The sequence below is a fragment of the Lampetra fluviatilis genome, chromosome 3 (assembly GCF_964198595.1).
Source record: "Lampetra fluviatilis chromosome 3, kcLamFluv1.1, whole genome shotgun sequence".
In the NCBI taxonomy this organism is placed as follows: Eukaryota; Metazoa; Chordata; class Hyperoartia; order Petromyzontiformes; family Petromyzontidae; genus Lampetra; species Lampetra fluviatilis.
Genome location: NC_136277.1, coordinates 11805319 through 11828817, shown reverse-complemented (window position 1 = coordinate 11828817; position 23499 = coordinate 11805319). Strand labels below are relative to the sequence as shown.

The window sequence follows — 23499 nt, the reverse complement described above, 5'->3', positions numbered from 1 at the left end:
GCGATCGAACCCACGACCTCCTACGCACCAGGCGAGGTAGTTAGCATCTCCTAACTACCGTTGTGATGATGAGAGAGACACGCAAACTCCAAATATACAGCAGCATGCATCGTCAGGGTCGCGATCGAACCCACGACCTCCTGCGCACCAGGCGAGGTAGTTGACATCTCGCAACTGTGATGATGATGATGATGAGAAAGAGGTACACAAACTCCAAATATACAGCAGCAGGCGTCGTCAGGGGTCGCGATCGAACCCACGACTTCCTGCGCACCAGGCGAGGTAGTCGACGTGGAACGATGACCTCCGGCTCGTTGGCCGCCCCGCTCCGTGCTGCAGAGTTGAGTCAGGACGTGGCCTCCAAGGGGCTGGCGCTGGTATACGAGCATGGCACGGAGGACGATCGCAAGCAGCTGGTTTCCATCCTCGTGGAGACGCTCATGACGGGAAAGAGGTGGGTGGGGTGGGGTCCGTAGGTGGATGAGTGGGTGGGTGGGTGGGTGTGTGTGTGTTTTTGCTCACAACAACGAGCGGAGCGCCGCGACACAGCAGAGCCTCACCATTCTGGCGAATTGCCCGATGATGCTGGATGCAATTACCAGTGAAACGTCGTGCTACTCAAATTGTAAATGTTGTGGTTTCGCGCTTCAACACACCGGTGGGCTAAAGCAGTGAACTAATTTGTCTTTTGTCAACGTGACACTTTTTTACTGATTGGCCGTGTCGGGTGGTGGAGGGTTACGACACATTTATAAATAACGCGATCTAACACCCAACAACGTTGATTATGAAAGCACAGCAAGTTGGTACAGTAGGGGGGCACAGGTGGTGCATCAGCCAGTTATCTTGGTCAGTCATCTCGGTCAGTCGACCCGTTGCACCTGCTGGGTCTGCCCCGTGACCTCCTGCCGGCGGGCGTTCGACACTTCACGTGGCGGCCTCAAGGTGCACTTGGCCTGGCACAAGCGTCGTGGTGACGTCACCGCCACTTAGTGGCGAATGGCGGTTGTTGTTGTGTTGTTTTTGTAGATGTGTGAGTGCACATGACCTGGCACAAGCGTCGTGGTGACGTCACCGCCACTTAGTGGCGAATGGCGGTTGTTGTTGTTGTGTTGTTTTTGTAGATGTGTGAGTGCACATGGCCTGGCACAAGCGTCGTGGTGACGTCACCGCCACTTAGTGGCGATTGGCGGTTGTTGTTGTTGTTGTGTTGTTTTTGTAGATGTGTGAGTGCACATGGCCTGGCACAAGCGTCGTGGTGACGTCACCGCCACTTAGTGGCGAATGGCGGTTGTTGTTGTTGTTGTGTTGTTTTTGTAGATGTGTGAGTGCACATGGCCTGGCACAAGCGTCGTGGTGACGTCACCGCCACTTAGTGGCGAATGGCGGTTGTTGTTGTTGCGTGTGTGTGGGCGGTGGTGTAGTGGTTAGCGCTACGCTGCGCTACGAACCCGGCGACCCGAGTTCGATTCCCACTCACGGCCAACACCGGTGGCGATTATCTGAACCGGTCCTGGGCCTCCCCTAGGTTGACTCGGCCTCAATTGAGGACCCGGTGCGGTGTGTAAACATTGCCACCGGGGAGACAAAGGCGGCCGGGCGTGGGGCTGGCCACCCACCCCCTCACTTGACATCATTACGCGTTCCATTGCATTTTGGCTGCTGCTCCTAATCGTTTGATTTTGTTCATTTCTTTGTTGTCAAACAAATCTCTCGCCGCCCAGGAAGCCGCAAGCGGTCACGCAGGACACAGAAATATTTCCGGGCGAAGGCGTCGGCAAAACTCCGGAGGGGTGAGTGTTTCGGAGAGAGAGAGAGAGAGACACTCCCGGAGGGGGGGGTGAGTGTTTCAGAGAGAGAGAGAGAGAGACACTCCAGGAGGGGGTGAGTGTTTCGGAGAGAGAGAGAGACACTCCCGGAGAGGAGGGGGGTGAGTGTTTCAGAGAGAGAGAGTGTTTCGTAGCCCTCGCCGCGTCCGCGAGCCGCAGGGTGGTGCGGTGTCTCCGCTCGCCGCCGAATCTCGGTGACGCGCCCAAGTGGCCCGGCGTTCATTTTACTCGTAGGGTACGGGTAGCCGGGTATCGGGTAGGGTACGGGTAGCCGGGTATCGGGTAGGGTACGGGTATCGGGTAGGGTACGGGTATCGGGTAGGGTACGGGTATCGGGTAGGGTACGGGTATCGGGTAGGGTACGGGTATCGGGTAGGGTACGGGTAGCCGGGTATCGGGTAGGGTACGGGTAGCCGGGTATCGGGTAGGGTACGGGTAGCCGGGTATCGGGTAGGGTACGGGTATCGGGTAGGGTACGGGTATCGGGTAGGGTACGGGTATCGGGTACGGGTATCGGGTAGGGTACGGGTATCGGGTAGGGTACGGGTAGCCGGGTATCGGGTAGGGTACGGGTAGCCGGGTATCGGGTAGGGTACGGGTAGCCGGGTATCGGGTAGGGTACGGGTATCGGGTACCCGATTGCGACCTCTGGGATGAAGCCACGTTGCAGGCGCGGGTGGGTTGATTCTAGGAACCTGAATTGTGAGAAGAGACAAGACGTTGGTGGACGAGTGGACGGTGATGCGCTCGCTGTGTGTGGCGTTTGCTCGCAGGCAAAACCTGACCACGTACAAGGAGCTGTGCTCCTTGGTCAGCGACCTCAACCAGCCGGACCTCATCTACAAGTTCATGAATCTGGCCAACCACCATGCCGTGTGGAACTCGAGAAAGGTGGGCGGGGAGCGTGAACTGGCCAACAACCATCCACCAACAACCACCATCACCAACAACCACCACCACTACCAACAACAACCACCAACAACAACCATCACCAACAAACAACCACCACCACCAACAACAACCACCACGTCATCATCCAGATTGAAGGGGGTGAAAAAACACGACTTTCCCTGGAGCTGCTTTTTGCGTGTTCACTTTGTCATGCTTACCCCTCCTCCTGCCCGCCCCGCATGCACCTCCCACTAGCGCGTTGAATACGTACGGTGCAAAAGAAGTTCAACATACATAGACTCGCACAGAGATCCATAGATGACTCGCACAGAGACCCACAGACTACTCACACAGAGACTCAGACTCACACAGAGACCCACATACTCGCACAGAGACCCACAGACTACTCACACAGAGACCCATAGACTACTCACACAGAGACCCATAGACTACTCACACAGAGACCCATAGACTACTCACACAGAGACCCATAGACTACTCACACAGAGATCCACAGACTACTCACACAGAGACTCAGACTCACACAGAGACCCACAGACTCGCACAGAGACCCACAGACTACTCACACAGAGACCCATAGACTACTCACACAGAGACCCATAGACTCACCACAGAGACCCATAGACTACTCACACAGAGACCCACAGACTACTCACACAGAGACCCATAGACTACTCACACAGAGACCCATAGACTACTCACACAGAGACCCATAGACTACTCACACAGAGACCCATAGACTACTCACACAGAGACTCATAGACTACTCACACAGAGACCCATAGACTACTCACACAGAGACCCATAGACTCACACAGAGACCCATAGACTACTCACACAGAGACTCATAGACTACTCACACAGAGACTCAGACTACTCGCACAGAGACCCATAGACTACTCACACAGAGACCCATAGACTACTCACAGAGAGACTCATAGACTACTCACACAGAGACCCATAGACTACTCACACAGAGACCCATAGACTCACACAGAGACCCATAGACTACTCGCACAGAGACCCATAGACTACTCACACGGAGACCCATAGACTACTCGCACAGAGAGACCCATAGACTCACACAGAGACCCATAGACTACTCACACAGAGACCCATAGACTCACACAGAGACCCATAGACTACTCGCACAGAGACCCATAGACTGCTCACACAGAGACCCATAGACTACTCACACAGAGACCCATAGACTACTCACACAGAGACCCATAGACTACTCGCACAGAGAGACCCATAGACTCACACAGAGACCCATTGACTACTCACACAGAGACCCATAGACTACTCACACAGAGACCCATAGACTACTCACACAGAGAGACCCATAGACTCACACAGAGACCCATAGACTACTCACACAGAGACCCATAGACTACTCACACAGAGACCCATAGACTACTCACACAGAGAGACCCATAGACTCACTCAGAGACCCATAGACTACTCGCACAGAGACCCATAGACTACTCGCACAGAGACTCAAACTCACAGAGACCCACAGACTACCCACACAGAAACCCATAGACTACACACAGAGACCCATAGACTACTCACACAGAGACCCATAGACTACTCACACCGATGACAAGTATCTGAGCCGATCATGGGCCTCCTCCACTAGGTCGACTCAGCCTCAAACGAGCACCGTGTGTAAAACATCGTCACTGGGGAGACAAAGGCGGCCGGGCGTGGTGTTGGCCACCCACCTCCCTCGTGTGCCTTGCCGGCCTTCACAGGTGCTCGCTAACAGCACTTGCCCCAACAGTCTGTTCAGGCTATATGGGGGATCTTTGGGTGGGCGGGCGGATGGGTGGATGGGCGGGTGGATGGGTGTCTGCGTGGGTGAGTGGGTGGGTGTGTGGAGGGATGCGTGCGTGGGTGAGTGGGTGGGTGGATGAGTGCCAACATGGTGCGTATCCGCGTGTCTGTGGGTGCGTGTCTGTGGGTGCGTGTCTGTGGGTGCGTGTCCGTGCGTGTGTCTGTGCGTGTGTGTCCGTGCATGCGTGTCTGTGGGTGCGTGTCTGTGCGTGCGTGTCCGTGCGTACGTGTCTGTGCGTGCGTGTCTGTGCGTATCCGCGTGTCTGTGCGTGTCTGTGCGTGTCCGTGCGTGCGTGTCTGTGGGTGCGTGTCTGTGGGTGCGTGTCCGTGCGTGCGTGTCCGTGCGTGCGTGTCTGTGCGTATCCGCGTGTCTGTGCGTGCGTGTCCGTGCGTGCGTGTCTGTACGTGCGTGTCCGTGCGTGCGTGTCCGTGCGTGCGTGTCTGTGCGTGCGTGTCCGTGCGTGCGTGTCCGTGCGTGCGTGTCCGTGCGTATCCGCGTGTCCGTGCGTGTCCGTGCGTGCGTGTCCGTGCGTATCCGCGTGTCTGTGCGTGTCTGTGTGTATCCGCGTGTCTGTGCGTGCGTGTCCTTGCGTGGCAGGGCGCCGCGTTCGGGTTCAGCGGCATCGCGCGGCAGGCCGGGGCCCAGCTTGCGCCGTACCTTCCGCTGATCGTGCCCCGCCTCTACCGCTACCAGTTCGACCCCAACCCGGGCGTGCGGCAGGCCATGATGAGCATCTGGAACGCGCTCGTGCCCGAGACCAAGAACACGGTGGGTGCACCTCGGGGGTCGGAGGTCGGTCGTTCAGTCGGTAGGTGAGTGGATTCTAGATTTGAAGCTTTCGTGACTGCAAGGATTCATATTTTTAGGTTTTTTCGGTAAAGTCACGTAGGTAAAACATTAAAATTAATAAAAGTAAAATAATGATATATTAACGGAGTGGTAGCTCCTGCAATCTCTCATTTACTTGATACAGCTGTCGTGGCTGTGACGGTTCCACCTGAAGACGGAACCTTGCGTTGCCTCCGAAACGTCGTGATTTTTATTTTATTTACCGAAAAAACCTGAGAATAGGTGAATGGATATTTTAGCAGTCGGTAGGTAAGTGGATATTTCAGCAGTCAGCCCTGTACGTGGATATTTCACCAATTCTAGATTTGAAGCTTTCGTGACTGCAAGGATTCGTACTCTTTGGTTTTACCGGTAAAGTCACGTAGGTAGAACAAAGAAAACAAATTGAATTAAATCGCGACGTTTCAGAAGCAACACAAGCCTCCTTCTTCTGGTGGAAACGTGACAGCAAAATTGCCGTATCAAGTGTTGATACAGCAACTTGATACAGCGCTTTTGCTGTGACGGTTTCACCTGCAGACGGAAGCTTGTGTTGCCTCCGAAACGTCGTGATTTTTATTTTATTTACCGAAAAAACCTGAGAATAGGTGAATGGATATTTTAGCAGTCGGTAGGTAAGTGGATATTTCAGCAGTCAGCCCTGTACGTGGATATTTCACCAATTCTAGATTTGAAGCTTTCGTGACTGCAAGGATTCGTACTCTTTGGTTTTACCGGTAAAGTCACGTAGGTAGAACAAAGAAAACAAATTGAATTAAATCGCGACGTTTCAGAAGCAACACAAGCCTCCTTCTTCTGGTGGAAACGTGACAGCAAAATTGCCGTATCAAGTGTTGATACAGCAACTTGATACAGCGCTTTTGCTGTGACGGTTTCACCTGCAGACGGAAGCTTGTGTTGCCTCCGAAACGTCGTGATTTTTATTTTATTTACCGAAAAAACCTGAGAATAGGTGAATGGATATTTTAGCAGTCGGTAGGTAAGTGGATATTTCAGCAGTCAGCCCTGTACGTGGATATTTCACCAATTCTAGATTTGAAGCTTTCGTGACTGCAAGGATTCGTACTCTTTGGTTTTACCAGTAAAGTCACGTAGGTAGAACAAAGAAAACAAATTGAATTAAATCGCGACGTTTCAGAAGCAACACAAGCCTCCTTCTTCAGGTGGAAACGTGACAGCAAAATTGCCGTATCAAGTGTTGATACAGCAACTTGATACGGCGCTTTTGCTGTGACGGTTTCACCTGCAGACGGAAGCTTGTGTTGCCTCCGAAACGTCGTGATTTAACTTGCGTGTTTTCTTTTTTCACCTACGTGATATTTCACCGGTCGGTAGGTGAGTGGATGTTTCACCAGTCAGCCCTGTAAGTGGATATTTCAACCGTAGGTCGGTAAGTAGAAGACGGTACGGCAACAATGAATGTGGCCTCCTCCCCGTTCCGTCTGCGTGGGGTAGAGTGTTGCCTCCGATTCGAGGCTGACCAAAACTGAATTTATGATTTCGGCCAAAACCAAAATCAGACCGAAAGTAAAAAAAATTATTTCGGCCGAAACCGAAAGTCAATGCCGAAAGAAGCCATTTGCCAACTTTCGGCGCAGAAACCAAAACCGAATTTCGTTCGGCCTCTACCCCCAATATTTCCTCCCGCGTGCAAACGCCCATTATTTGTCCGAAAGCATCTTAACACGTAGAGGAGCGCAGACCTTGGGGTTGCGGCCGCGGCATTCCCGCTCGTCTGCGGTTCCAACCCTGGCGTCCTCCGCGTCTCTCGCTGTCTTCGAGAGCAAAGAGGGAGAAGTTGAACTTCAATTCTTGTTGGGCGAGTAAGCGGATGGACGTGTACGGGTGAGTGGGTGGATGTATACGTGGGTGGGCGAGTAGGTACATTGGTGGGTGGGTGGGTGGGTGAGTGGGTGGGTGGGTGGTTGGATGGGTGAGTTTGAGAGTGGGCGGGTGAGTGGGTTGATAGGTTGCTTGCTTTGGTAGGAGGATCATTCATATCAGGGAGGGTGTGTGTTAGTTAGGCCAAACCTTGAACGATTATCTGAACCGGTCCTGGGTCTCCCCGAGGTCGACTCAGCCTCAAATGAGTACCTGTTGCGGTGTGTAAACATCGCCACTGGGGAGACAAAGGCGGCTGGGCGTGGTGCTGGCCACCCACCCCCTCGTGTGCCCGTTTCGGCCTCACGTTTCGGAAGCAACACAAGCCTCCGTCATCAGCTGTGACTGCTCCAGCAAAGTTACTGTAGCTTATGAAGCGAGCTGTTTAGAGACACGTGTCTCTAAATAATTTAGTTTTCATCTTCTTGGTTCTTTCGGTAAAGTCACGTAGAAGGGAAGTAATAAAATAATAAAACTAAAACATAATAAAATACAATTCTCACGACGTTTCGGCCACAACGCAAGCAGCCATCCTCAGGCGAAGACCAGGTCTGTCGGAAAGACAGCGTCTGAATATGAATCCCTGCAGTCATTTCAGACGCTGTCTTTCCGACAGACCTGTTCTTCACCTGAGGACAGCTGCTTGCGTTGTGGCCGAAACATCGTGAGAATTATTTTATTATGTTTTATTTTATTATTTCCCTTCTACGCGACTTTACCGAAAGAACCAAGAAGATGAATCCCTGCAGTCACGAAAACTTCAAATCTTCAATCCTGTTTTCGATCTTGAACAGAGAGGGTGTGGGGTGGGGGCGGTGTGTGTGTGTAAACGTGGTGTCGTCATCTTCTTGGTTCTTTCGGTAAAGTCACGTAGAAGGGAAGTAATAAAATAATAGAAATAAAACACAATAAAATGCAATTCTCACGACGTTTCGGCCACAACGCAAGCAGCCGTCCTCAGGCGAAGAAACAGGTCTGTCGGGGAGACAGCGTCTGAATGAAACACCACCACGCTTGGCAGCGTCTATTTAAGCTGGGTTGGAAGGGGGGGAGTTGCGCCTTGACAAAAGAATTTGCATAAATGCGATTGGTATTTCCTTAGAGTCGCGGCATCTCTTCAGAAAGGTGGGAGACTCGATTAGCTGAGCCTTCTTATCACGGAGCTTGTTGAAGGCTCTTAACGTTTTATGGGATCCCACCCCGTAGTGGCTGTTAAATTTGGATTCAAAGCTTCTTTCGTGACTGCAGGGATTCATCTTCTTGGTTCTTTCGGTAAAGTCGTCACGTAGAAGGGAAGTAATACAATAATACAAATAAAACGTAAAATAATAAAAATATTACAAAATAATAAAATATAATTCTCACGACGTTTCGGCCACAACGCAAGCAGCCGTCCCCAGGCGAAGAAACAGGTCTGTCGGGGAGACAAGAGTCTGAATGAAACAACACCAGGCTTGGCAGCGTATATTTAAGCTGGGTTGGAAGGGGGGAAGGGCACTTTGTGTCTTGGCGGTTCTCAAAAGGCCCGTTGGCGGGCGCTGACGTGACGCTCCCCCCCCCACCCCCCCCCCACCCCCCACCACCCCCCCCCCACCCCCCCCACCCCCCCCCCACCCCCCCCCACCCCCCCCCCCACCCCCCCCACCCTCTCAGGTGGACAAGTACATGAAGGAGATCCTCGATGACGTCATCAGCAACCTCACGGTCAACCTGTGGAGAGTGCGCGAGTCCAGGTAGCTCAACGCGACGAGGTGGACGAGGAGGGGAGCTTGTGGGTGTGTGCGAGGGTGGCGGTGATGGTGGCGGTGATGGTGGCGGTGATGGTGGCGGTGATGGTGTTGGGGATCATGACGGTGATGGTGACGGTGGTGGTGACGGTGATGGTGACGGTGATGGTGACGGTGGTGGTGGCGGTGGTGGTGGCGGCGGTGATGGTGGCGGTGATGGTGGCGGTGATGATGGTGATGGTGATGGTGGCGGTGATGGTGGCAGCAGTGGTGGCGAGGGTGGCGATGGTGGTGGTGATGTCGGTCATCACAGTCGGTCAACCCTTGACCTCCTGTCAGCGAGATTTTGACACTTCACGTGGCCCCACAGTGCACCTGAGCCTGGTGATGTCACCGCCACTTAGTGGCGAATGGCGGGTGTTGTTGTTGATGTTGTGGTGTTGGCGATGATGATGGTGGTGATGATGACAATGATGTTGGTGGTAGTGATGGTGGCAGTCATGGTTGTGGTAATGATGGTGGTGACGGAGGTGACGATGATGACGATGATGATAATGACCACGACGATGATGATGATGATGATGTTGGTGGTAGTAATGGTGGCGGTCATGGTTGTGGTAGTGATGGTGGTGACAGAGGTGATAATGACGACGACGACGACGATGATGTTGATGTTGGTGGTAGTGATGGTGGCGGTCATGGTTGTGGTAGTGATGGTGGTGACAGAGGTGATAATGACGACGATGATGATGACGACGACGACGACGATGATGATGATGTTGGTGGTAGCGATGGTGGCGGTCGTGGTTGTGGTAGTGTGATGGTGGTGACAGAGTTGATGACGACAAGGATTATGACGATGATGATGATGTTGGTCGTGGTTGTGGTAGTGTGATGGTGGTGACAGAGGTGATCATGACGACGACGACGACGATGATGATGTTGGTGGTAGTGATGGTGGTGGTTGTGGCAGTAACGGTGGTGGCAGAGGTGATGACGACGACGACGACGATGATGATGTTGGTGGTCGTGGTTGTGGCAGTGACGGTGGTGGCAGAGACGGCGAACGTGACGCCGATTGTGGATGGGTGACGATGCGTCGACGCGTCGAATGAATCGTCGATTCTCAGCGCTCGCCGCTTTGCATCGCACGAGTGACATTGTAGGATATCGAATCTGACGACGACGACGAGAGCGTTTGGCCTGAGTGCGTCTGTGACTGTGTCGTTCACGGTAGCGAGATCCCGTCTCCCGTGTCTCGTGCGTCTGTGTCTGTGTCGTTCACGGTAGCGAGATCCGTCTCCTGTGTCTCGTGCGTCTGCGTCTGTGTCGTTCACGGTAGCGAGATCCCATCTCCCGTGTCTCGTGCGTCTGTGCCGTTCACGGTAGCGAGATCCGTCTCCTGTGTCTCGTGCGTCTGTGACTGTGTCGTTCACGGTAGCGAGATCCGTCTCCTGTGTCTCGTGCGTCTGTGTCTGTGTCGTTCACGGTAGCGAGATCCGTCTCCTGTGTCTCGTGCGTCTGTGTCTGCGTCGTTCACGGTAGCGAGATCCCGTCTCCCGTGTCTCGTGCGTCTGTGACTGTGTCGTTCACGGTAGCGAGATCCCGTCTCCCGTGTCTCGTGCGTCTGTGTCTGTGTCGTTCACGGTAGCGAGATCCGTCTCCTGTGTCTCGTGCGTCTGTGTCGTTCGCGGTAGCGAGATCCCGTCTCCCGTGTCTCGTGCGTCTGTGTCGTTCACGGTAGCGAGATCCGTCTCCTGTGTCTCGTGTGTCTGTGTCTGTGTCGTTCGCGGTAGCGAGATCCCGTCTCCCGTGTCTCGTGCGTCTGTGTCTGTGTCGTTCGCGGTAGCGAGATCCCGTCTCCCGTGTCTCGTGTGTCTGCGTCTGTGTCGTTCACGGTAGCGAGATCCCGCCTCCCGTGTCTCGTGTGTCTGCGTCTGTGTCGTTCACGGTAGCGAGATCCCGTCTCCTGTGTCTCGTGTGTCTGTGTCTGTGTCGTTCACGGTAGCGAGATCTCGTCTCCTGTGTCTCGTGTGTCTGTGTCTGTGTCGTTCGCGGTAGCGAGATCCCGTCTCCCGTGTCTCGTGCGTCTGTGTCTGTGTCGTTCGCGGTAGCGAGATCCCGTCTCCCGTGTCTCGTGTGTCTGCGTCTGTGTCGTTCGCGGTAGCGAGATCCCGCCTCCCGTGTCTCGTGTGTCTGCGTCTGTGTCGTTCACGGTAGCGAGATCCCGTCTCCTGTGTCTCGTGTGTCTGTGTCTGTGTCGTTCACGGTAGCGAGATCTCGTCTCCTGTGTCTCGTGTGTCTGTGTCGTTCGCGGTAGCGAGATCCCGTCTCCCGTGTCTCGTGTGTCTGCGTCTGTGTCGTTCACGGTAGCGAGATCCCGCCTCCCGTGTCTCGTGTGTCTGCGTCTGTGTCGTTCACGGTAGCGAGATCCCGTCTCCCGTGTCTCGTGTGTCTGTGTCTGTGTCGTTCACGGTAGCGAGATCCCGTCTCCTGTGTCTCCTGTGTCTGTGTCGTTCACGGTAGCGAGATCTCGTCTCCTGTGTCTCGTGCGTCTGTGTCTGTGTCGTTCACGGTAGCGAGATCCCGTCTCCTGTGTCTCGTGTGTCTGTGTCTGTGTCGTTCACGGTAGCGAGATCTCGTCTCCTGTGTCTCGTGTGTCTGTGTCTGTGTCGTTCACGGTAGCGAGATCCCGTCTCCTGTGTCTCGTGTGTCTGTGTCTGTGTCGTTCACGGTAGCGAGATCCGTCTCCTGTGTCTCGTGCGTCTGTGCCGTTCACGGTAGCGAGATCTCGTCTCCTGTGTCTCGTGTGTCTGCGTCTGTGTCGTTCACGGTAGCGAGATCTCGTCTCCTGTGTCTCGTGTGTCTGTGTCTGTGTCGTTCACGGTAGCGAGATCTCGTCTCCTGTGTTTCGTGTGTCTGCGTCTGTGTCGTTCACGGTAGCGAGATCTCGTCTCCTGTGTCTCGTGTGTCTGCGTCTGTGTCGTTCACGGTAGCGAGATCTCGTCTCCTGTGTCTCGTGTGTCTGCGTCTGTGTCGTTCACGGTAGCGAGATCCCGTCTCCCGTGTCTCGTGCGTCTGCGTCTGTGTCGTTCACGGTAGCGAGATCCCGTCTCCCGTGTCTCGTGCGTCTGCGTCTGTGTCGTTCACGGTAGCGAGATCTCGTCTCCTGTGTCTCGTGCGTCTGTGCCGTTCACGGTAGCGAGATCCGTCTCCTGTGTCTCGTGCGTCTGCGTCTGTGCCGTTCACGGTAGCGAGATCCGTCTCCCGTGTCTCGTGCGTCTGCGTCTGTGTCGTTCACGGTAGCGAGATCCGTCTCCTGTGTCTCGTGCGTCTGTGTCTGTGTCGTTCACGGTAGCGAGATCCGTCTCCTGTGTCTCGTGTGTCTGTGCCGTTCACGGTAGCGAGATCCCGTCTCCCGTGTCTCGTGCGTCTGTGTCTGTGTCGTTCACGGTAGCGAGATCCGTCTCCTGTGTCTCGTGTGTCTGTGTCGTTCACGGTAGCGAGATCCGTCTCCTGTGTCTCGTGTGTCTGTGTCGTTCACGGTAGCGAGATCCGTCTTCTGTGTCTCGTGTGTCTGTGTCGTTCACGGTAGCGAGATCCGTCTCCTGTGTCTCGTGCGTCTGTGTCGTTCACGGTAGCGAGATCCCGTCTCCTGTGTCTCGTGTGTCTGTGTCGTTCACGGTAGCGAGATCCGTCTCCCGTGTCTCGTGCGTCTGTGTCGTTCACGGTAGCGAGATCCGTCTCCCGTGTCTCGTGTGTCTGTGTCGTTCACGGTAGCGAGATCCGTCTCCCGTGTCTCGTGTGTCTGTGTCGTTCACGGTAGCGAGATCCGTCTCCTGTGTCTCGTGTGTCTGTGTCGTTCACGGTAGCGAGATCCGTCTCCCGTGTCTCGTGTGTCTGTGTCGTTCACGGTAGCGAGATCCGTCTCCCGTGTCTCGTGTGTCTGTGTCGTTCACGGTAGCGAGATCCGTCTCCCGTGTCTCGTGTGTCTGTGTCGTTCACGGTAGCGAGATCCGTCTCCCGTGTCTCGTGTGTCTGTGTCGTTCACGGTAGCGAGATCCGTCTCCCGTGTCTCGTGTGTCTGTGTCGTTCACGGTAGCGAGATCCGTCTCCCGTGTCTCGTGTGTCTGTGTCGTTCACGGTAGCGAGATCCGTCTCCCGTGTCTCGTGCGTCTGTGTCGTTCACGGTAGCGAGATCCGTCTCCCGTGTCTCGTGTGTCTGTGTCGTTCACGGTAGCGAGATCCGTCTCCTGTGTCTCGTGTGTCTGTGTCGTTCACGGTAGCGAGATCCGTCTCCCGTGTCTCGTGTGTCTGTGTCGTTCACGGTAGCGAGATCCGTCTCCTGTGTCTCGTGCGTCTGCGTCGTTCACGGTAGCGAGATCCGTCTCCTGTGTCTCGTGTGTCTGTGTCGTTCACGGTAGCGAGATCCGTCTCCTGTGTCTCGTGCGTCTGCGTCGTTCACGGTAGCGAGATCCGTCTCCTGTGTCTCGTGCGTCTGCGTCTGTGACGTTCACGGTAGCGAGATCCGTCTCCTGTATCTCGTGCGTCTGCGTCTGTGCCGTTCACGGTAGCGAGATCCCGTCTCCCGTGTGTCTCCGCAGCTGCTTGGCCCTCAAGGATCTGCTGCGTGGGCAGCAGCTGGACGAAGTGATCGAGCGGCTGCCCGAGATCTGGGCGACGCTGTTCCGCGTCCGCGACGACATCAAGGCAAGCGGCAGGCCCCAACCTCGCCCGCCCGCTCAGTGGCTCGCTCGCTCGGTCGCAGACTCACTCGCTCGCTCGCCTGTTTACCAATGTAACGAGCCATCGAACAAAGGCGGTCTCTGGCATCGCGCGCTTTCAGATGCGCTGCTTCTGCGGCCGTCTGGAACGCGCTCTCCCTTGCGATATTATGAAGCCGCTGATGTGAACTTTTAAATCATCATCATTATCATCTAGATAATGATGACGGTTGGCTACGTACGGTGCGAAAGAAGTTAAACATACATGCATGCCTGCTCACTCGCTCACTCGCTCACGCACTCACACGATCACTTGCGCATTCATTTTCTCACTCGTATAGCATCTTTGCTCAAGCACCCACCCCACCTACACACGGCACACGAGGGGGTGGGTGACCACCCCACCCAACCCACCCCACTCACCCCACCCCACCCACCCCACCCACCCCACCCCACTCACCCCACCCCACCCCACCCACCCCACCCCACCCACCCCACCCACCCCACCCACCCCACCCACCCCACCCCACTCACCCCACCCCACCCCACCCCACTCACCCCACCCCACCCACCCCACCCACCCCACCCCACTCACCCCACCCCACCCACCCCACCCACCCCACCCCACTCACCCCACCCACCCCACTCACCCCACCCACCCCACCCCACTCACCCCACCCACCCCACCCACCCCACCCCACTCACCCCACCCACCCCACCCCACTCACCCCACCCACCCCACCCCACCCACCCCACTCACCCCACCCACCCAACCCACCCCACCCACCCCACCCACCCCACCCCACCCACCCCACTCACCCCACCGAACCCACCCCACCCACCCAACCCACCCCACCCACCCCACTCACCCCACCCCACCCACCCCACTCACCCCACCCCACCCACCCCACTCACCCCACCCAACCCACCCCACTCACCCCACCCAACCCACCCCACTCACCCCACCCCACCCACCCCACCCCACCAACCCCACCCACCCCACCCACCCCACCCACCCACCCCACCCCACCCACCCCACCCACCCCACCCACCCCACCCACCCCACCCACCCCACCCCACCCACCCCACCCACCCCATTCACCCCACCCCACTCACCCCACTCACCCCACCCACCCCACTCACCCCACCCAACCCACCCCACTCAACCCACCCCATACACCCCACCCACCACACCCACCACACCCACCGCACCCACCCCACCCACCCGACCCACCCCCCCCACCCAACCCCCCCACCCAACCCACCCCACCCCACCCAACCCACCCACTGCACCCCACCCACCTCACCCACCACACCCCACCACACCCCACCCACCCCACCCGCCCCGTGTTGTAACGAGTGACGTCTCCCCCCCCCCCCGCACAGGAGTCCGTGCGGAAGGCCGCTGACCACGCCCTCAAGACCCTGAGCAAGGTGAGAGCATCGTGGTGACCTCTCTCACCCAGCCAGCGACCCCTGCGGGCCCTGGGTTCGAGTCCCAGGCTTCTTAGGTTCTTTCGGTAAAGTCACGTAGGTAAAAAAAAATTAATTAATAAAAGTAAAATAGAAATAAAATAAAAATCACGACGTTTCGGAGGCAACGCAAGCTTCCGTCTTCAGGTGGAACCGTCACAGCACGACGGCTGTATCAAGTGTGAGAAATACTGTGTTCTTGGAATTTCTCTTTACTTGATACAGCTATCGTGCTGTGACGGTTCCACCTGAAGACGGAAGCTTGTGTTGCCTCCGAAACGTCGTGATTTTTATTTTATTTCTATTTAACTTTTTATTAATTTTAATTTTTTTACCTACGTGGCTTTACCGGAAAAAAACCTAAGAATATGAATCCTTGCAGTCGCGAAAGCTTCAAATCTAGAATTAATACGTCCCCCTATACTCTTAGTTCTTTCGGTAAAGTCACGTAGGTAAAAAAGGAAAATAAATTTTCTAAAATAATAAAATCACGACGTTTCGGAGGCAACACAAGTCTCCGTCATCAGGTGGGACCATCATAGCCAATCTGGCTCCCCTAGTGGCGATGTTTACTACACACCGCACCAGGTCCTCGTTTGAGGCCGAGTCGACCTAGGTGGAGACCCATGACCGGTTCTGACAATCGTCACCTGTGTCGGTGGCCGTGAGCGGGAATCGAACTCTGGCCGCCGGGTCCGTCCCGCGGCGCGCTAACCGTTGCACCACCGCTCCCCACACACACACACTCACAACACAGGCACGCACGCACGTTACACTCGGGTTTCTCATTCTAGATTTGAAGCTTTCGTGACGGCAAGGATTCATACTCTTAGGTTTTTTCGGTAAAGTCACGTAGGTAAAAAATACAATTAAAAGTTAATAAAAGTAATAATGGAAATAAAATTTAATAAAAAATCACGACGTTTCGGAGGCAACACAAGCCTCCGTCATCAGGTGGGGAACCGTCACAGCTAAAATGACTGCATCAACACCATTGGAACCTCATTTGCCAGTAAAAATATGACAATTGGTTTTTTTACCCTTCTATCTGGCAACAAAACTGACACCTTTTTTACAAGGAGTCATGTTTGCATAGACCACAATACCTGCAGTCCTAATGCAAACAAAAAACACAACTCTGATAATGTATATGCACTGTCCTTGAAGTTGATTGGTCCACACCCGAGACAGCTTTCCTTAGAGCCTAGTCTCACATGGTGTTGGACCAGATGACGCCAAAAGGCAGTGCACATTATCAGAGTTGTGTTTTTTGTTTGCATTATGACTGCAGGTATTGTGGTCTATGTAAACATGACTCCTTGTAAAAAAAGGTGTCAGTTTGGTTGCCAGATGGAAGGGTAAAAAAACCAATTACAGTGATCCCTCGTTTATCGCGGTTAATGGGGACCGGAACCCCGTCGCGATAGGTGAAAATCCGCGAAGTAGGATTGGCCCCCCTAGGAATTTTTGTATATGTGTGTGTGGGTACCAGAATGTTTAAAATATGTATATTTATACTTTATATATATATTTAACTTAAATCTATTTAATTATAAAACCTTAATATTATTCATTCACTCTCTCTCTCTCTCATACGATACGTATCATGGTGTTCTACACTCACCAATGACAGTAGTATCTTGAGACTTGACTCCAGTAATGACGACGACGACGACGATGACAATGACGATGACAATGACGACGATGACAGACCTGTGCAGTTCGATGAATGTGATGATGAATGATGATGATGATGATGGTGTTACTGCACAGGTATAATGAGGCCTTTAAATCAGTTCGAAAAATCCGCGATGCACTGAGGCCGCGAAACTTGAACCGCGAAGTGGCGAGGGATTACTGTATGACTGCATCAAGTGAGGAAAATTCCAAAAGACCAGCCCTTAAATACAAGTTAAGGGGGGAGGGGGAGGGGCTTATCAGAACGTGGTAACCAGGGAATGGAACGTGGGAGTGGTGGGCGGTGCTACAAGAGAAATTGGTCAACGTGGACCTGTGCAAGGAAACGAGGCCACCGTTTCATCTTCTTGGTTCTTTCGGTAAAGTCACGTAGAAGGGAAGTAATAAAATAATACAAATAAAACGTAATAAAATAAATCTCACGACGTTTCGGCCACAACGCAAGCGACCGTCCTCAGGTGAAGACCAGGTCTGTTGGGGAGACAGCGTCTGAATGACACACCCCAGGCTTGGAGCGTCTATTTAAGCTGGGTTGGAGGGGGAAGAGCGCCTTGACAGCGTCTGACAGACCTGTTCTCCACCTGAGGACGGCTGCTTGCGTTGTGGCCGAAACGTCGTGAGAATTATTTTATTATGTTTTATTTTTAAATCCTTTATATTAAGTTCGCTTGCTTGCTTACAACCGTGCAAATCTTTCGGTCGTTTTTTAACCCACTTTCCCGTGATCCAATCGAGCTGACATTTTCCACACAGACTCGTTGTGCGTGACAATTAATGTTCGTGAAAATTTTTTTCCAAAATTTTACACTTTTTAGGAAAAAAATATTATATTTCATTACCAATTGCTTAACGGTGCAATGCAATCATCTGACCTATAGGTGGCAGCCATCTCAAGCCAGAGGACGAGAGGACTCTAGCCGCCACGCATATAAAGGATTTATCGTGAAAAACTTTGTTTTTACGGGTTATACTTATTATTATTGTATTACTTCCCTTCTACGTGACTTTACCGAAAGAACCAACAAGATGAATCCCTGCAGTCGCGAAAGCTTTAAATCGAAAGAGGCCCCCGTTTCTCGCTCAAGTCGGCCAATATGAGGAGTTGATGTGCCTCTTGGCGTCACGGCTCCCCGCAGGTCTCGGTGCGCCTGTGCGACCCCATCAACGGGGCCTCGGCACAGAAGACGGTGGCGGCGATCCTGCCGTGCCTGCTTCAGAGCGGCATCTCCAGCCAGGTGGAGGAAGTGCGGTCTCTCAGGTATTCCGCAAGCCGCCCCCCCCCCCGCCTCATCGGTCCTTCGTTCTTTCATTCGTTATGCATCGTTTAACTCTCGATTTAAAGCTTCTTTCGTGACTGCGGGGATTCATCTTCTTGGTTCTTTCGGTAAAGTCGCGTAGAAGGGAAATAATGAAACAATAAAAATACAACATAATACAATAATAACTCACGACGTTTCGACCACAACGCAAGCAGCCGTCCTCAGGTGAAGAACAGGTCTGTCGGAAAGACAGCGTCTGACAGACCTGGTCTTCACCTGAGGACGGCTGCTTGCGTTGTGGCCGAAACGTCGTGAGAATTATGCAGGATGAGCTCGGAGCCGATCGATCGATCAATCGATCGATCTTCATTCGTTCGTTCGGTTCTGGCCGATGGGGAAGCGTCGAGCGGCCGGGGGTGTAGGTGCCGGGGTGGCGGCGATCGAAAACTAACATCGCCCCCGTCGTCGTCATTGTCACTGTACCGCAGCGTGAGCACGCTGGTGAAGATCAGCAAGAGCGCGGGCTCGCTGCTCAAGCCGCACGTCACCCAGGTGATCGTCGTGCTGCTGGAGTCGCTCACCACGCTCGAGCCGCAGCTCCTCAACTACATCAGCGTCCGCGCCTCGCAGCAGGAGCAGGCGAGTCGGCCATGTTGCCGCCACCCTCGGCCACCGCCCGCAACCCCCACCACCCCCCACCTGCCGTCCCCCTCGCACCCCCCCCCCCCACCCTTCACACCCCCCACAACCCCCACTACCCCCGCCCCCACCTACTGCCCCTTCCCCCCCCCACCCTTCACCCCCCCCACAACCCCCACTACCCCCGCCCCCACCTACTGCCCCTTCCCCCCCCCCACCCTTCCCCCCCCCACCCTTCACACCCCCCACAACCCCCACTACCCCCGCCCCCACCTAACGCCCCCCCCCTCGCACCCCCCCCACCCTCCCCCCCCCCGCAACCCCCACCACCCCCGCCCCCACCTACCGCCCCTTCCCCCTTGCAACCCCCTCTCTGTGTGTCTGCATGGGTCTCTATTGATCTCTATAGGTCTCTGTGTGTCTGCATGGGTCTCTATGGATCTCTATGGGTCTCAATAGGTCTCTATGGATCTCTATGGGTCTCTATGGATCTCTGTAGGTCTCTGTGTATCTCTGTAGGTCTCTGTGTGTCTGTGTGGGTCTCTATGGATCTTTATAGGTCTCTGTGTGTCTGTGTGGGTCTCTATGGATCTCTATAGGTCTCTGTGCATCTCCATGGGTCTCTATGGATCTCTATAGGTCTCTGTAGGTCTCTGTGTGTCTGCATGGATCTCTATGGATCTCTGTAGGTCTCTCACCTGGTCTCTCACCTGGTCTCTCACCTGGTCTCTCACCTTGTCTCTCACCTCGTCTCTCCTGGTCTCACCTGGTATCTCACCTGGTCTCTCACCTGGTCTCTCACCTGGTATCTCACCTGGTCTCTCACCTGGTCTCTCACCTGGTCCCTCACCTGGCCTCTCACCTGGTCTCTCACCTGGTCTCTCACCTGGTCTCACCTGGTCTCTCACCTGGTCTCTCCTCCACCAGGTCCAGATGGACTCTGTGCGTCTCAACGCGGCCAAGACGTCGCCCATGATGGAGACCGTCACGATGGTGAGAAAGCGACTTGCGACGGACGGTGGCGATGGAGGAGAAATCCGATGAGCTTTTTGAAAGCTCTTCAAGAAAACAAAAGAACATACAATACAAAAAATGAACCCGTAAAAACAAAGTTTTTTCACTATAAATCCTTTATACGCGTGGCATCGGGGCGGCTAGAGTCCTCTCGTCCTCTGGCTTGAGATGGCTGCCACCTACGGGTCAGATGATTGTCTGCCACCATTAAGCAATTGGTAATTAAATATTAAAATTATTTTTCCCTAAACAGTGTAAAATTTGGGAAAAATTTTTCACGAAAATAAATTGTCACGCACAACGAGTCTGTGTGCAAAATGTCAGCTCGATTGGATCACGGGAAGTGGGTTAAAAAAACGACCGAAAGATTTGCACGGTCCTAAGCAAGCAAGCAAGTGAACTTAATATCAAGGATTAAAAACACAATAGTAGTGTAATGTGTAGCAAGGTAACGACGACGACGATGATGATCGTCATGGAAGTGTCACTATATATATTCAGCAAAGCCCACCGAGTGAGTCTCAAGACTCGTTTTCAGGAGGTTCCTGCAACACTGCCATGTTTGGCCAGTTACATGAATGAGAGTTTTGTTTTGGGTTATCTACAGGTACAGGGATAGTGGTATCTACAGGTACAGGGATAGTGGTATCTATAGGTACAGGGATAGTGGTATCTATAGGTACAGGGATAGTGGTATCTACAGGTACAGGGATAGTGGTATCTACAGGTACAGGGCTAGTGGTATCTACAGGTTCAGGGATAGTGGTATCTACAGGTACAGGGATAGTGGTATCTACAGGTACAGGGATAGTGGTATCTACAGGTACAGGGATAGTGGTATCTACAGGTACAGGGATAGTGGTATCTACAGGTACAGGGATAGTGGTATAGGTGTAAGGTTTTTTGCACGTACTTGTATACCACGTACGCCTGCCCCGCGTGTGTGCACCGTGTGTGTTTACTCCGTGTGTGTACACGGTGTGTGTGTGTACACGGATGTGTGTGTGTGTACACGGATGTGTGTGTGTGTACACTGGGTGTGTGTGTGTACACTGTGTGTGTGCGTGTGCACGGTGTGTGTGTGTACACGGTGTGTGTACACTGTGTGTGTGTACACTGTGTGTGTGTGTGTACACGGTGTGTGTGTGTGTGTACACGGTGTGTGTGTGTGTGTACACGGTGTGTGTGTGTACACGGTGTGTGTGTGTACACGGGTGTGTGTGTGTGTACACGGTGTGTGTGCGTGTGCACGGTGTGTGTGTGTACACGGTGTGTGTACACTGTGTGTGTGTACACTGTGTGTGTGTGTGTGTGTACACGGTGTGTGTGTGTGTGTACACGGTGTGTGTGTGTGTGTACACGGTGTGTGTGTGTACACGGTGTGTGTGTGTACACGGGTGTGTGTGTGTGTGCACGGTGTGTGTGTGTGCACGGGGTGTGTGTACACGGGTGTGTGTGTGTGTACACGGTGTGTGTGTGTGCACGGTGTGTGTACCACGTGTGTTTACCCCATGTGTGTATGTGTGCCACCTGTTTACCCCGCGTGTACACACGGTGTGTGTGTACACGGTGTGTGTGTGCACGGTGTGTGTGTGTACACTGTGTGTGTACATGGTGTGTGTGTGCACGGTGTGTGTGTGTACACGGTGTGTGTGTGTGTACCACTTGTTTACTCCGTGTGTTTACCCCGTGTGTGTGTGTGCCGCGTGTTTACCCCGTGTGTGTGTGTACACTGTGTGTGTGTACACTGTGTGTGTGTACACTGTGTGTGCGTGCGTGTGCACGGTGTGTGTGTGTGTGTGTACACTGTGTGCGTGTGTGTGTACACTGTGTGTGTGTACACTGTGTGTGTGTGTGTACACTGTGTGTGTGTGTGTACACGGTGTGTGTGTACACTGTGTGTGTACACTGTGTGTGTGTGTGTACACTGTGTGTGTGTGTACACTGTGTGTGTGTGTACACGGTGTGTCTGTACACTGTGTGTGTGTGTACACTGTGTGTGTGTACACTGTGTGTGTGTGTGTGTACACTGTGTGTGTGTGTGTACACTGTGTGTGTGTCTGTACACTGTGTGTGTGTGTACACTGTGTGTGTGTGTGTACACTGTGTGTGTGTGTACACTGTGTGTGTGTGTGTACACTGTGTGTGTGTGTACACTGTGTGTGTGTGTACACTGTGTGTGTGTACACTGTGTGTGTGTACACTGTGTGTGTCTGTACACTGTGTGTCTGTACACTGTGTGTCTGTACACTGTGTGTGTGTACACTGTGTGTGTGTGTGTGTACACTGTGTGTGTGTGTGTGTACACTGTGTGTGTGTGTCTGTACACTGTGTGTGTGTGTGTACACTGTGTGTGTGTGTGTACACTGTGTGTCTGTACACTGTGTGTGTGTGTGTGTACACTGTGTGTGTGTGTACACTGTGTGTGTGTGTGTACACTGTGTGTGTGTGTGTGTACACTGTGTGTGTGTGTGTACACTGTGTGTGTGTGTCTGTACACTGTGTGTGTGTGTGTACACTGTGTGTGTGTGTGTACACTGTGTGTCTGTACACTGTGTGTGTGTGTGTGTGTACACTGTGTGTGTGTGTACACTGTGTGTGTGTGTGTACACTGTGTGTGTACACTGTGTGTGTACACTGTGTGTGTGTACACTGTGTGTGTGTGTGTACACTGTGTGTGTGTGTGTACACTGTGTGTGTGTGTGTGTACACTGTGTGTGTGTGTACACTGTGTGTGTGTGTGTGTGTACACTGTGTGTGTGTGTACACTGTGTGTGTGTGTGTACACTGTGTGTGTGTGTACACTGTGTGTGTGTGTACACTGTGTGTGTGTGTACACTGTGTGTGTGTGTGTACACTGTGTGTGTGTGTACACTGTGTGTGTGTGTGTACACTGTGTGTGTGTGTGTGTACACTGTGTGTGTGTGTGTGTACACTGTGTGTGTGTGTACACTGTGTGTGTGTGTGTACACTGTGTGTGTGTGTGTACACTGTGTGTGTGTGTGTACACTGTGTGTGTGTGTGTACACTGTGTGTGTGTACACTGTGTGTGTGTGTGTACACTGTGTGTGTGTACACTGTGTGTGTGTGTGTACACGGTGTGTCTGTACACTGTGTGTGTGTGTACACTGTGTGTGTGTGTGTGTACACTGTGTGTGTGTGTGTACACTGTGTGTGTGTGTGTGTACACTGTGTGTGTGTGTGTACACTGTGTGTGTGTGTGTGTACACTGTGTGTGTGTGTGTGTACACTGTGTGTGTGTGTACACTGTGTGTGCGTGCGTGTGCACGGTGTGTGTACACTGTGTGCGTGTGTGTGTACACTGTGTGTGTGTGTGTGTACACTGTGTGTGTGTGTGTGTACACTGTGTGTGTGTGTACACTGTGTGTGCGTGCGTGTGCACGGTGTGTGTACACTGTGTGCGTGTGTGTGTACACGGTGTGTGTGTGTACACTGTGTGCGTGTGTGTGTACACGGTGTGCGTGTGTGTGTACACGGTGTGCGTGTGTGTGTGCACTGTGTGCGTGTGTAAACTGTGTGTGTGTACACTGTGTGTGCGTGCTTGTACACTGTGTGTGCGTGCGTGTGCACGGTGTGTGTGTGTGTACACTGTGTGCGTGTGTGTGTACACGGTGTGTGTGTGTGTGTGTACAC

At 53.5% G+C, this 23499-nt stretch overlaps 1 protein-coding gene across 1 annotated transcript in view; it reads left to right on the top strand.

Annotated features, from left to right (window-relative positions):
* Positions 1 to 23499, top strand: part of LOC144947847 (proteasome adapter and scaffold protein ECM29-like) — a 77957-nt gene that overhangs the window by 20673 nt on the left and 33785 nt on the right. Inside the window, 10 exon segments of the mRNA XM_078877201.1 lie at positions 340 to 454; positions 1725 to 1793; positions 2603 to 2720; positions 5179 to 5349; positions 8965 to 9044; positions 13643 to 13748; positions 15149 to 15196; positions 18070 to 18191; positions 18681 to 18831; positions 19759 to 19824. Of these exon segments, the coding sequence (XP_078733327.1) occupies positions 340 to 454; positions 1725 to 1793; positions 2603 to 2720; positions 5179 to 5349; positions 8965 to 9044; positions 13643 to 13748; positions 15149 to 15196; positions 18070 to 18191; positions 18681 to 18831; positions 19759 to 19824 (1046 nt within the window).